This window comes from Grammomys surdaster, unplaced genomic scaffold (assembly GCF_004785775.1).
Source record: "Grammomys surdaster isolate TR1022 unplaced genomic scaffold, NIH_TR_1.0 63, whole genome shotgun sequence".
Taxonomy (NCBI): Eukaryota; Metazoa; Chordata; class Mammalia; order Rodentia; family Muridae; genus Grammomys; species Grammomys surdaster.
Window position 1 is genome coordinate 24,452,111 of NW_021604565.1, and position 13,583 is coordinate 24,465,693.

The 13,583-nt window shown below is 34.9% G+C and overlaps 1 protein-coding gene across 3 annotated transcripts in view; it reads right to left on the reverse strand.

Moving 5' to 3' along the window:
* The window catches only part of Csmd3 (CUB and Sushi multiple domains 3), a 1,130,934-nt gene that overhangs the window by 900,485 nt on the left and 216,866 nt on the right, over positions 1-13,583 (reverse strand). For all 3 annotated transcript variants that reach the window (XM_028765583.1, XM_028765601.1, XM_028765593.1), the window contains exon 4: positions 10,111-10,305. In XM_028765583.1, coding sequence (XP_028621416.1) covers positions 10,111-10,305 — 195 coding nt within the window. The remainder of the gene's footprint in view (positions 1-10,110; positions 10,306-13,583) is intronic.

The window sequence follows — 13,583 nt, forward strand, 5'->3', positions numbered from 1 at the left end:
TATATTTACACAATGGAGTATTACTCAGCTATTAAAAACAATGAATTTGAGAGGTTCCTAGGTAAATGGATGGAACTAGAAATTATCATACTGAGTGAGGTAAGCCAATCACAAAAGAACACACATGGTATTCACTCACTGATTATTGGATATTAGCCCAGAACCTTAAAATGCCCAAGATGCAACTCACAGGCCACATGAAGTCCATAAAGAAGGAAGACCAAGTGGGGGTGATTCGGTCCTTCTTAGAAGGAGCAACAAAATACTCAAGGGAGCAAATATGGAGACAAAGCGAGGGACAAAAACTGAAGGAGGGGCCGTCTGAAGACCTTTCCACCTGAGTATCCATCCCATGTGCAGTCACCAAAGGTAGATGCTGATGTGGAAGTCAGGAAGTGCATGCCGATAAGAGCCTGATATGGATGTCTCCTCAGAGGTCTTCAAGAGTCTGACATATTCAGAGGCAGATGCTCACAACTAGCCATTGAAGTGATCATGGGGTTCTCAATGGAGGAGTTAGAGTGAAGACTGAAGGAGCTGAAAGGATTTGTGGCCCCATGAGGAGAGCAACAATACCAACCAACCACAGCTCCCAGGGTCTAAACCACCAGCCTGGGAGCACTTATGGAGGGATCCAGGGCCTTAGCTGAATATATAAGAGTGGAGGGCCCTGCTGGGCACAGGTGGAAGATGAGATCCTTGACCTCATGAAGGCTGGACGCCCCAGGGGGTGGGAGTTTTGAGGGTGGGGAGGTGGGAGTGGGGGGGTAGATAGAGGTTACATCCACAAAGAAGAAGGAGGAGGTGTGAGGGGATTGGGGGTTCCTGGGTGGGTGGGGGATGGGGTAAGGGGACAACACATGAAATGTAAATAAAACATCCAATAAAAAAATTAAAAAAAAAAAATAAAAACATCTAATCACTTCTCGGCCTTTTGGCTAAGAACAAGTGTAAAAACATCTAGAAACAGTCATTTTAGATGGAATTATAAGAAATATAATCACACAAGAAATTCAGAAAGGTTGAATTACAATATGCAAACAAAGACATATTTGTAAATGTAAAGCTACAAATTAAAGGTAAGTATAATTTAAATGTTAATTATGTAATAATAATATAATAGAATTAATCAAATAACTTTATGCCTTTAATTTACAATAATAGACTTTCTATTCAATATTTTAAAGTTAATTTTTTTAATGTATTAAAATCTTTTGAATAATGAGATATACAAAAATAGGAGCACACTACTGCAGATGCATTATCTTTTTGGTTGTAATTTTAGATGATTAATTTGCAGGCCAGATTCTAGACATAAAAGCTAACAAAACATTTATTTTAAATATAGAAAAATGGGACAAAGCTAAATTTGGACAGCTGGTTTTTAGAGCATTTGACTTGGCTCATGTCATTAGGCACATGTGTTTTGATTTATATTTTTCTCTAAATATAGTCCTTAATCATCTTCTCAGTGTCAAGATCTATTTGTGTACCATTAAGAAGTTGTAGAACTACCTTGGGAAGTTCATTCTCTAAGCTTATATAACTGCTATGATAGATGAACATCATGAAATAATGCTGTGATTCCTATATGATGTTTTACAAGAGATGTTATTCATATTGCTTTCTTTTAGTATGAGACATTATAATTTAATTATGTTTTTAGATGTGCTATACTATCAATGAGTAAATGATAAACTGAATGCTGACTCCAAGGATGTAAGAATTCTGAACTTGACTTTCAGATATTAAATGTGTTTTTCAATTCATCTAATTTTTGTGTTATATTTTCCTTACTTTTGTTTGCCTCATTTGAATTTATGTTATATTTCCACATGTATTACATTATGACCTGTCAACCACTTTTTAAAATTAGCTATAAGTTAAATGTAAGTATGCAATAAATGTCCTTAATTTTAAATTATGCTGATTAATTTGATAACTTTTATTCACAAAAAGAGTGAAAAATTAAGACAAAATTGCCCTAGCCATAGCAATTAACCTATGTCAAAAAGGAAAAAAATGAGCAAAAATAACAAAAAGTAATTTCATTTCAAGAAACATTTAGAATTTAAAGTGGTTATTAACCAATAATTTAAAGAATATTATTCATATTTTGTGTCAGATACATAATTTGTGAAGCTTAAGGAACATGACAAGATGATTGAGTTTTGCCATGCTTGATAGGTTCTATCATTCCAGAAATGATGATGACGTAAATGACCTTTGAGATTTGTAAAATTTTCCTTGTGAACTTAAATCCCTGAAACCTTACTGGCAGTCTTTGAAGTGATAGTATATACTTCTATTAAATTTTTATGCTCTTAACTTGGCTCGTGGAATGGTATGTACATGTTCTCTTCATTAATAGTGCTTCCAAATATTTACTATTCCAAAACACAATAAACATAAGCATTAAGAGAAATTATGGAGAATAAAATACACATCATAGGTGGATGGGAGGAAGGGAACAGTCATAGGGGTTAGGGATGGAACTATTAGGGATCGGGTTGGGGGAGGACAAAGGGAGTGAATACTAGGAGAGACTATTGGAATGGGATGAGCTAGAAACCTATAGCCATGGAAATGCACATGAATCTATGAGGGCTAGCCTCGTTAAGACTCCCAGCAGTGAAAGATAGGGATCCTGAATTGGTCATTTCCTATAACCAAGCAAGACTACAAATGGAGGAACTGAGATATCAACCCAGCCACAAAACCTTCAACCAACAAGATACCCTCTCTACAATATGTACAGTGGTAAAGATGGAGCTTAAATTGAAGGAGAGGCCAACCAATGAGAGGTTCAGCTTGAGCCCCATGATGTGACAGTGAGCCCACCTCTGACATTTTTTAATGATATTCTGTTATACTTGCACATAGGAGTCTAGCATAACTGTCATCAGAAAGACATCATACAGCAACTGATAAAAACAAATGCAGAGAACCACAGCCAAACATTTGCGCTTAAGGAATCCTGTGTAAGAGGTTGAGGATGGATTGTAGGGCTCAAAGGTGTCAAGGATGCCACAAGAAAACGTACAGAATCACCTAACCTGGACCCATAGAGGCCCAGAGAAACTGAACCACCTACCAGGGAGTATGGACTGGACTGGTCTAGGCTCCGTATACATATATTATGCAGCTTGGACTTGTGGGACTCATAAGAGTAGAAGCAAGGACTGTCTCTCACTTTATTCCCTATCTTTGGAACCCTTTCCCTCTCCTGGGCTAGCCTTAATAGGAGGAGAAGCACTTAGTCTTACTGCAACTTGATATGCATGGGGCTGTAAAAATCTATGAGAGGCTTCCTCTTTTCTGAAAAAAAAAAGGAGGAATAGAAGGTGACTGGAGGGAAGGGGAGCTGAAAGGACTGGAAGAGGAGAGAGAGGAAACTGTGGTTGAGATATAAAATTAATTGATTAATTAAGTAGGATAAAAAGGGCAATTATGGAACAGAAAAGGTTAAATGCTGTAGAGTATAGGATAAGGAGAACACGGTAGGGGAATAAAACAGAGAGGAGTAACTAACACCAACCGTATTTGAAAATTCATATAGAAACCTACTATTAAAGTGTCCTAAAACATGCACGTGTGTGTGTGTGTGTGTGTGTGTGTGTGTGTGTGATATATATGGTATATAATATGTGTGCATGTATATGTGTATATATGTGATGTATATGATATATATAGATATCACACACACACACACACACTCACACATGCATGTGTGTTGATTATAGCACAGTTTAGCCTCTAATTTCTGTGAACAGTTCTGCTACAAGTCCCAGAATTCTGGCTGACAAGAAAAAGTTGCAATGTCAAGAACTCCTTCCTTAATTTTTTTATTGGTTATTTTACTTCATTGCATTTCAAATGTTATCCTCCTTCCCAGTTTCCCCTCCACAAACCCCCATCCCATCCCCCTCACCGTGCTTCAGTGAATGTACTTCGACCCAATCACTCCTGCTTCACTGTCCTAGCATTCCCATACACTGGGTCCTCAAGTCTCCACAGGACCAAGGATATCCTCTCCCATTGACTTCTTTGATTTTGAAGTGTAATATTTATCCATTGTACTAATTGACTGTATTTTAACTGGAATATCATACATTTTTAAACAGGGTACCATCTATGACATCAAAATCCTTTTTGAAATAAAATTTTACCTACTACAAATTTTAAAGCACAAAGTTACAATGAAGACAAACTACTGTTCCTGAGTACTTCCCAAAAGAATACAGTTTTATATTTCAAATAGCAATTTTTCTTTGAGTTTAAGTGGTCTAAATTAAATGAAGTACAAGGTAATCATTTTTGTGCTTATCTCAACAAAGCATTACTGTGTATCTTTCATGCTAAATAACTTTAATTCAAATTTCATCATCCATATCTATTAAGTCAATCTTATGTTTTTAATATTATATCTCAACACATATGTATATTATAGTAATTTTCATATTATATTTTATGTAAATGAAATTTTTATTTTTGAATGATTTAGGGGAGGGCTTTCCAGAGATTAGTCATATAGTCATATAAATACAGTAAATCAAATCATGTGAGATAAATTACAATGTCTAGAGGAGCATGTTTGCTCTAATTTCCTTCTATTTATACCTATTCAACTGTCAAGTTTCATGACAAATACCAATTCTGTATTTGGCCTTACATTTTCATCTAGGACTACTTAAAATTTCTGTCAAGAAAATTGTATGTTCAACAAAGCAATCTGCTGTTGTTTCTCTATTTGTTAGTTATTTACTTATCATATTTTGGATGAAACGTATTCCTATGTCTAGGAATATGTGAAATAATGAAAAATGTTTCCACTCACAATTATTAGTTTAGCTACTTGAATTTTATTTCACTTTTTCCATGTAATGCCTTCCCTATAAGTCTTTCACATATTTGTGATGTCAAATATTCAATGACAATCACAATGTACCAATTTTCTGGATCACAACTGCATTACTAATGTCACATCCATTCCAACATGGTGCTATCAGAAAAAAAGCATCTCCATCGTTGTTTCGTGTGTTCACATCCTTTACTTCATCTCCCCTTTCCTGAACTTCTATATAAAATTTTAGCTTTTAGAGGTTAGACATAAAACTGGCACTGTAACTTTAAAAAAAATTTTAGTTAATCCAAATTTCAATAATTCCCAATACAAGTGGTAGTTATTATATGATGTATGTCATTTGTTATATCTTAGTACATTGATTCCTCTAATATTTCTTTAAGTATGAAAAAGGGGCAAGATTCAGGTGACACACTACAGTTCATGAATGTCTGTTGTAGTGATTTTTGGAGTATATGTATCTAAATGATTCTCTGAATCGAGACTCCCATTACAGATTTGAGAACTTTCAATCTAGGGTTCTACATTCATTCTCCATAGCCCCAAACTTCTCGTAGTTTGTACAAAGTGTTGGGAGCACTAGGTTGAGAAGGGATCTCAGGATAATTGAAACCTCAGTGAAAATAGATTTCACAGAATTGTCTGTCAAAGGAAGGGGTTACAGAAAATTTAAGTGCTCCAGGTATGAGGACAAGCATTAAGTTTCTTTAGGCTTTGGCTTAGCAGGAACTTAGCTGCTTTTTTCAAATACTAGCAGATGTTGCTGATAAAATGGATCCTACTTTTCAACATTAAAAACGCTTGCTCCATGCCCTTAAGGTTGATATGACATTTGTTTCTTTCTTAATTAAACTATCATAGCTAGGAAGCAGCAAAGAGGTTTACAAAGCAAAGGTTTCATCAAGGAAAGACTCTGTGTCAACACCTTAGGAAGCAATAGGGAGATCATTACAGAATTATCAACCCCCTGCACAGTTATAAATTAAGGAATCAGTATGCTATCAAGTGACAAGAGCAGAAGACAGAAGCATGGATTAAACCGTGCTCTGAATTCCCCTTTGATCAGGATCACAATGAAACACTCTGAAATCACACTAGTTCTCCATTTTTTAAGTTTTAATAAAAGTTGGTTGGTGGGAGATAAAGTTGAGCATGCAAAATTAGATCATGTGCTCTATGAAGTATGACAGAGACGCAACGCTTAGCCAGTGAATATTAGTAACACATGAGAACTACCATTAAGGCTGGAAAGGAAAATTTGTACTTTCTACATGAATTATTACCTCACTTAAAATGTGCTTGCTCTATATAGTTAATATTTTTAGTAATCCTCTGTCAAGCTGGCTCTTAAATTTCTGTCCCCAGATGAACTTCCATCCCCTCAACTGGGAGACACTAATGTTTCCTCGTAAAGGTGCCCAACTTTCCTACAGATCCTACCATTAAATCAATTATCACACATTATTGTAATTGCTCGATTACATTACAGTCTGCCCCATTGGACCACAAGCGCTTAAAGGCAAGAGTTGTTTCTTAATCAATCTTTGGTTCCTTGGCATATAAAATGCTGCTTTTCACAGGGTAGGTTTTTAATGAATACATTTAAATGAGTAAATGCATTCATTAGTTTTAGGAGCTGTGAGAAGAAAAGGTGAGCTTGGCAGACTGAAGTTAAGCAGGCAACATTTATAAACACAGAGGGTGCCACTTTTTGATAAATTAGAACTCACAGAGGTTATGCTGAAAGTCAAAGTAAATGTGCCTGCAGGGCCTTGGGAAGCAGGAGCAAAGGAGTAAGGTGCATACTCAGGCAAAAAAATTTAACCTTGGAATAGAAAGGGAATCTTAACAAAATAGAAGTCTCTAGGATTAGACAAGCATAAAGATAACTGATCTATCTTTTCATTTCTGGTTTCTAACTATATGTCCTTTCTTTTAAGGGGAAGATATGGTACAAGTTGCAAAGTGTAGTAATTAGACTAGATGCACCTGTTTTCATGGTTGCATTAAACTCTAACAGGACTGAGGGTATAATTATTCTTGCTTGCCTAACATGCAAAGGTCCTAGGATAAACCTGGGTGCCTCATGAATACTTTTAACATGAACTCAGTTGTAACTTTGCTCCTTCTGCCTCTATATCTTCACCATTCTATTACTAAAGCAGTAGTTTCCAAGTAGACAAAGTATGTATGTTTCTCAAATGATCTATTCAGTAGGGGAAACAATGCATACACTTAGACTAGTGTAACTCTGTTATTTTAAAATTACGAACTCCATTATCTGAATTGAAATAAGTGAAGAACCCAGCATTAGAGATTAATATAAAATAATGTTGGTGATGATCTACTGTAAACACTTGAATTATCTCTTGTTTTTATTTCAGTTCCTTTTGCAAATCCTCCATTTTAAAAGTTTATGAAACATTTTAGTGAATAAAATGTGTACCTTTTAAAAATATGTATATATATACATTTATATCTCTCTATATGACACACACAAATATATACATATGTGTGTATGTACACACACACATATACAATTTTGTTTCTGTTTACTATGAGATCAGTTATTCTCTCCTAGGTGTAATTTAATTATTTGAAGTTTCAATGTATGGTAATTGGACATTCAAATCTCATACTATGGTATAGTGAAAGACGTTCAAGCTTGGCTTTTCTACTAACCCCCTTAAGGTCTCAGACACTTTTCTACTGGAACTCTAATAGGTCTTCACATCTTTTGAACATTTCTCAACTGAACTTGTGTCAGGCAATATTTTCATACACATCTGTTTACAAAACATTCTAATGTCACAGTACTGAGGACAAAATTTGCTTATAGCCTTAGAAGAGAAAGATAATGGCTCCCTAGAGATCAAATAAGGGCACGCTGTTACACCTGAACAATTCAGGTTCACATTCAGAAAGCTTGCTTTCTAGGATGTGAGCTGATATTTCATACCTTTGTATCATTTTGTAGAACTGGAAATTGACTGTTGTGTATGGTAGATAGTGTAAAATTATGATAGTTTGAATCTTGACTTTGTAGTTCATAAAAAAAAAAAACTGGCATCACTTTCAAGTTGAATAAAGTCTCAGAACTTCATAATCCCCTATCCTTTATATTTGGCTAATTCTGACCAATCATCTTTTAAAATATATAGTGTTTAACTTTGTACTTTTCATTTAAAAGATACAATGCTTCTAAATTCTTTAGTGGTTTCCTGTGTTTGACATAAAACTGACAATAGTAATCATAGAAATAGAAGGAAGAGCAGAGGCACAAAACAGCAATACTGGGAAAATACCAACACAGAGACCAGCTTGGAAAGAATGAGGATATCCCACATACAGCAATAAACAGCATGTAGAGGCTGTTTGTTTAGCAATGCTAGAATGAAAGCAGTTTTGTTTTTTAATTCATCTCATTGACCAGAGAAAAAATGAAGTCAAATTATTCATGTGGCTTGCCTGAGACCAATCATATTCTGATTCACACAGCTGGCAAAAGATGTTAGCTGTGTGTGGGTGATGAACAAAAATATTTGGAAAGCAGTTTGATGGTCATAACATGTCTACTTGGTAAAATTGTAGTAGCGTCTTTTCTGTTTGGTCCCCTCTGAATTCCCTATGATGGTCTTTTAAACCGTTTTTCAGTACAAGCTGTGAGTGGTTTTCTTTTACTTTACTTTTCTTTTTTTTTGGCTCAAACCTCAAAATGTAATCAGAAACCTATTAGGAACACCCAAAATAATCATGCTGCCACTATTGTGATAGTCTACACATCTTGCCTGATTTGTATGTTACTATGGTCTTATCCAAGTACTGACAATAAGTGCTGTTGAGATTACAGCTCTGAATAGGGCATTTACATCATGTGCACAATAGGAATAACATATGAGATCATAGGAAGAATGTAAAAGGAGGAGGAATGGGAAGAGTTCTGTGGAACACTGTCTTCAGGGCAGGACATGAATGTTCAACCCATGAACTCATAGCAACTGAGGATAACTGCAGAAAATTGGATCTGTTGATATTTATTAAGAAGTGCAAGATGATGTTACTAAGCCTCCCTTGTTATTGAGGATCAATTAGCAGTTAATGATTAATGGAAGTTAATGGTGTGGAAGGGAGAGGGAACTTTTCTAGTTGTATAAGTTTCCCACTTAACACAGGTAAGTTTCCCATCTTCAGATAAAGAAGGTCCATTACCTAACTAAAAATAGCTAAGCAGGTGGGTTTCACATATACATACAAAAGCCTAAATGTATTAAATAGAATAAAAATATACTAGTATATACATATAAAGTTATAAAATTATATAAAATTAAGAAGTTATCTGTGGTTGATTTCATTGGTTATTATGCCTTTTGTCTACAGTCATGTGCTTAAGGAAAAGCATTTTACATGTGTAGTTGCACACTCTTACCTAATACTACTCAGCGAGGAATTAGAGAAACACAGCTCAATAGGCTGTTGAAATACATCATAATAGGAAAGAAAGTGCAGACTGAACAATGTTGATCTTTTGAATTTATGAGGGCAAGACTAGTATATAGAACTAATGTTTAAAACTTTCCAGATATTAAACTTTGAACCACTATGAATGCTAAATATAATTATATTTTATTCCTGAAATAAATAATTTTATAGCATTAGCATTAAAGTATAAAGTACTACTATCACAAAAAAATGTTTGGTCAAATTCTGTGAGAAATTTTAAAGTCTCAGAGAGATAGTCAACATTTCTCAGTTAAAGCAAAATAATATGCATGACAGTTTATATAATCAATCCTAAATTTTAAGCATCAAAATCTCTATATGGTTTTCTTATAAGAATTAGAAAATATGTGTGCATGTATTCTGTTAAAACTATAAAAATGCTTATGAATAGAAATAGCTTAGTCTATATAAAAATACTTTTGACTTAACAAGTATTTATTATGTGTGCACATTTGTCATTCAGTGCCCGATATAAATAGATGATATATGGAAGAGAAATCTAGAGTATAAATTGATAATAGGTAGATTATAAATAGTTAAGCTTTATATTCTCTTATATTTAACAGGTTTTCATTATATTCCACACTTTATAGATAGGTAGATAGGTAGATAGATAGATAGATAGATAGATAGATAGACAGATAGATAATAGATAGATAGATGATAGATAGATAGATAGATAGATAGATAGATAGATAGATAGATATAGGTATAGTATAGGAATGTATTTGTTCATTTATTTTTACCTCTGCAGATGGGAACAGGGAAATCCCAGGAAGCTGTATTAACCGAATTGGCTATGCAAGTAAGTTGAGGATGGCCATCAAGAATATATCCAGTTACACAGCTGTAGCGGATCTTGTCCCCAACATCAAACCTTGTACCATACAGTACACCTTTCGGTGGAACTCCTGGATTGCCACAGGAGCTACTCTGCAACTCTGTAGTGAAGAAAGAATAAAAGAGAATTTAGTGTCATTTAATATATTTAATGTTTTATTATTATAAAAATACATCTAGGTTTTATTATTATTTTCCTGTGGAGAAATTTCAGGCTGGAAATTTACCACTTTTTCTCATTCAGTACAGAAGATATTAATTTTGGTAATGTGACAAAATTTTACTGCATCAGAAAAGGAATTAGTTTTATTAAAAGTTTTAGATGTTTTACAGTATTTAGTCTTCATGGTAAACTTTAAAATACCATAATATTTTACAGGATTTTAAAACTGAGTTCAATATAATTTATACAGCTTCTTCAAAGTAAAATTTTAATGAAAGAATGATGTATTTTTCTATATATGCTCAACTTACATGGAAAATAAGCACATATTGAGTAAAGATGTTTTTATTTAAATAATAAAATATACTAGTATAAAATAAACATATTTTTAATGTAAGTGACTTGATAACATTTCAGCTCATTTGTTTTAATTTGGATATTTAATAATAATAATAATAATAATAATAATAATAAATATATGGCCCTATGATATTTTACATGGGCCAATATAAAACAACTGGAGCATTAATTGCATAAATTAAGAAAAAAATAATTTTATTCAGAGTTGAAAATAGAGATTTAGATATATTAGATCTGGGGATCCATTCCATGTACAGTCACCACCACACTCAGACACTGTTGTGGATGCCAGGATGTGTATGCTGGCTGACAGGAGCCTGATATACCAGTCTCCTCTGAGGCTCTACCAGAATCTGACATATTCAGAGATGGGTGCTCGCAGCTAACCATTGAACTGATCATGGGGTCCCCAATAGATGAGGTAGAGAGAAGACTGAAGGTGCTGAAGGGATTTGAGGCCACATGGGAAGAACGACAATTCCAACCAACCAGAACTTCCAGGGTCTAAACCACCAATCTCTGAACATGCATCGAGGATACATATACATGGCTGATATACATGACTCCAGCTGTATGTATAGTGCAGGATGGCCTTGTCAGACATAGGTGGGAGAGGAGGTCCTTGGTCCTGTGAAGGTTGAATGCTCCAGAGTGGGGGAATTTGAGGGCAGGGAGGGGGCAGTCGATGGATGTGGGGGGGCACATTCTCATAGAAGCAGCAGGAGGAGTGAAGGGATAGGGAGTTTCTCTGGGTGGGTGGTGACAGGGAAAGAGAATAACATCAGAAATATAAATAAATAAAATATTCAATTAAAAAAATAATTCAGATGCCAAGGAACTTTCTGCTGAGTGCCTATGGCACCCTACGACTAGGCATACCTATGCCTAGGTGAAAGGGAAAGATCCACTTACTGGCAAATGGCATGATCCCGAACAGGTTTCTAATATGGGAAAGGGAGCATGTTTCTGTTTTTTCTACAGGATGCTGAAGGAGTATGGTAGATGCCAGAGAAATTGGTAAGACAGGCTGATGCTGGGATAAAGAATGATGGTGACCTGTGAGCTTGCTGAGTGTCCTGACAATGGTGATTGGGAAGTTTTATTGGACTATATATGTTCCTGATCCATCTTTGCTTACCTATACTCTTAATGGGACAAGCTGCCTTGCCTTAAGGTTTTAGACCTTGTGGAACAGAGAATCAAAAAGAGAAGTTATAATGACTTTTGTATTTTTATTAAATATGACTAGTTATTTGGACTCAATCATGGACTGGTCTAGAAATCAATCCAATTTATAAATAACAGTCTTCATTTGGAAGGCAGTATCTGGACATTTTCAGAAACATATTTGAAATTTAGCTACAGTTCTCCATGATGTTGTATTAGCAACAGAAAAAGTTGGGACAGGATTAGGATTTCAAACAAGTGTTAGGTCATGTGTTAAGGCTCTTTTAATTGTCAAGTTAAAAATATATTTGTTTCTTCTACAGTATTTATTGTAACTTGCATTGATCAGACCCTTTCTAATTGTATTAGTTTGTTAAAATCTGGCATGTCAGTAATGGAGGTCTATCAACCAGCTTTTGTTTTATTACCCTGAGTATCACAGAACCTTGGTCATGTGAAAAAAGCTTGCAAGTACTGGAAGGTTTGAGTTAGGCTTTAAGCAGAAGCAAGAGGGTACTAGGCTTGATTATTTCTGGTATAAAAGCTTTAATACCATTAGTTGCTAGCACCACTAGTTCTGCAATTGCTTTAACACAAGAAGTTAAGGACAGATACTTTTGTTAAACATTTACAAAAAATGTTACTAATATGTTGAATACACAAGAGGATTTAGATAGGCATTTGAAAGAATGGATTGATTCTCTTTATCCCTTTCAAATTATTGGAAGAAGGTTCAGAGTTTGAGAAAGGGGATATCTCCAGTGTCATGCCAAATACCATTGGAGTTCTGTTACTTTTAAAATTCACAGTGATAGTCATTATAATCAGGAAAAAATTTTAAAGACACTTGCAGTATATTTGGCATAATTCTAACATCTCTCTGTTTTAACTTTGCAAAGTGAGCTTATGAATTTAAAGAATGCTGCTCTGTTCAGCTTTGATGCTGTAGATAATGCTGATAAAATTATCCATGGCCTGAGGTCAGTATTTTAATTTTGGTCAAGTGTCAAGAACGGCATATATAGTTTAATTATACTAACCCTTTTTGTCCTGGGAATATTTTATTTCTACCCATTGTGTTAAAGCTTGTTTTTTAACAACATCAACATATTGGCAGCCAAAGTACATGACATAAAACTGAAAATAGATCTCCAGACACAGTTATTAATTTAACAGGCTGGCAAGTCAAGGACAGATAAGATTGTGCACAGAGCCCTACCAACCTAAGATATAAGTGCATTGTTTTTGATAATGCATATTCCATGACAGGTAAGGAAGGCATTTTCATCAGAATGATCTAAGACAGGTTCAGTCTTGTATATAAAATTTAAAAATGGGGAAATTTGGAGACCTTTGGGGGTTGCTTGGCAGGTATCTGACATTGACCAAGGACAAGAAAATAGGCTGCTTTGCAGGAATCTGATATTTGCCAAGGACAAGGAAGTGGGCTTCAGGCAGGAATCTAAACCTTAGGTTAGAACAAAGAAGTAATTCCAGGCAGGAATCTAAATCTTAGGCTAAGACAAAAAGTAATTTGAGGCAGGAATCTAAATCTTAGGCCAGAACAAGGAAGTAGACTTCAGGTATGAAAATGACTTTGTACTAGGACAGGGAAGTAGGCTGAAGTATTGTGGTCATCCTGAGAAGCCCTTAGAAACAATGATCACGGGAGTGATCATAGGCCTTTGT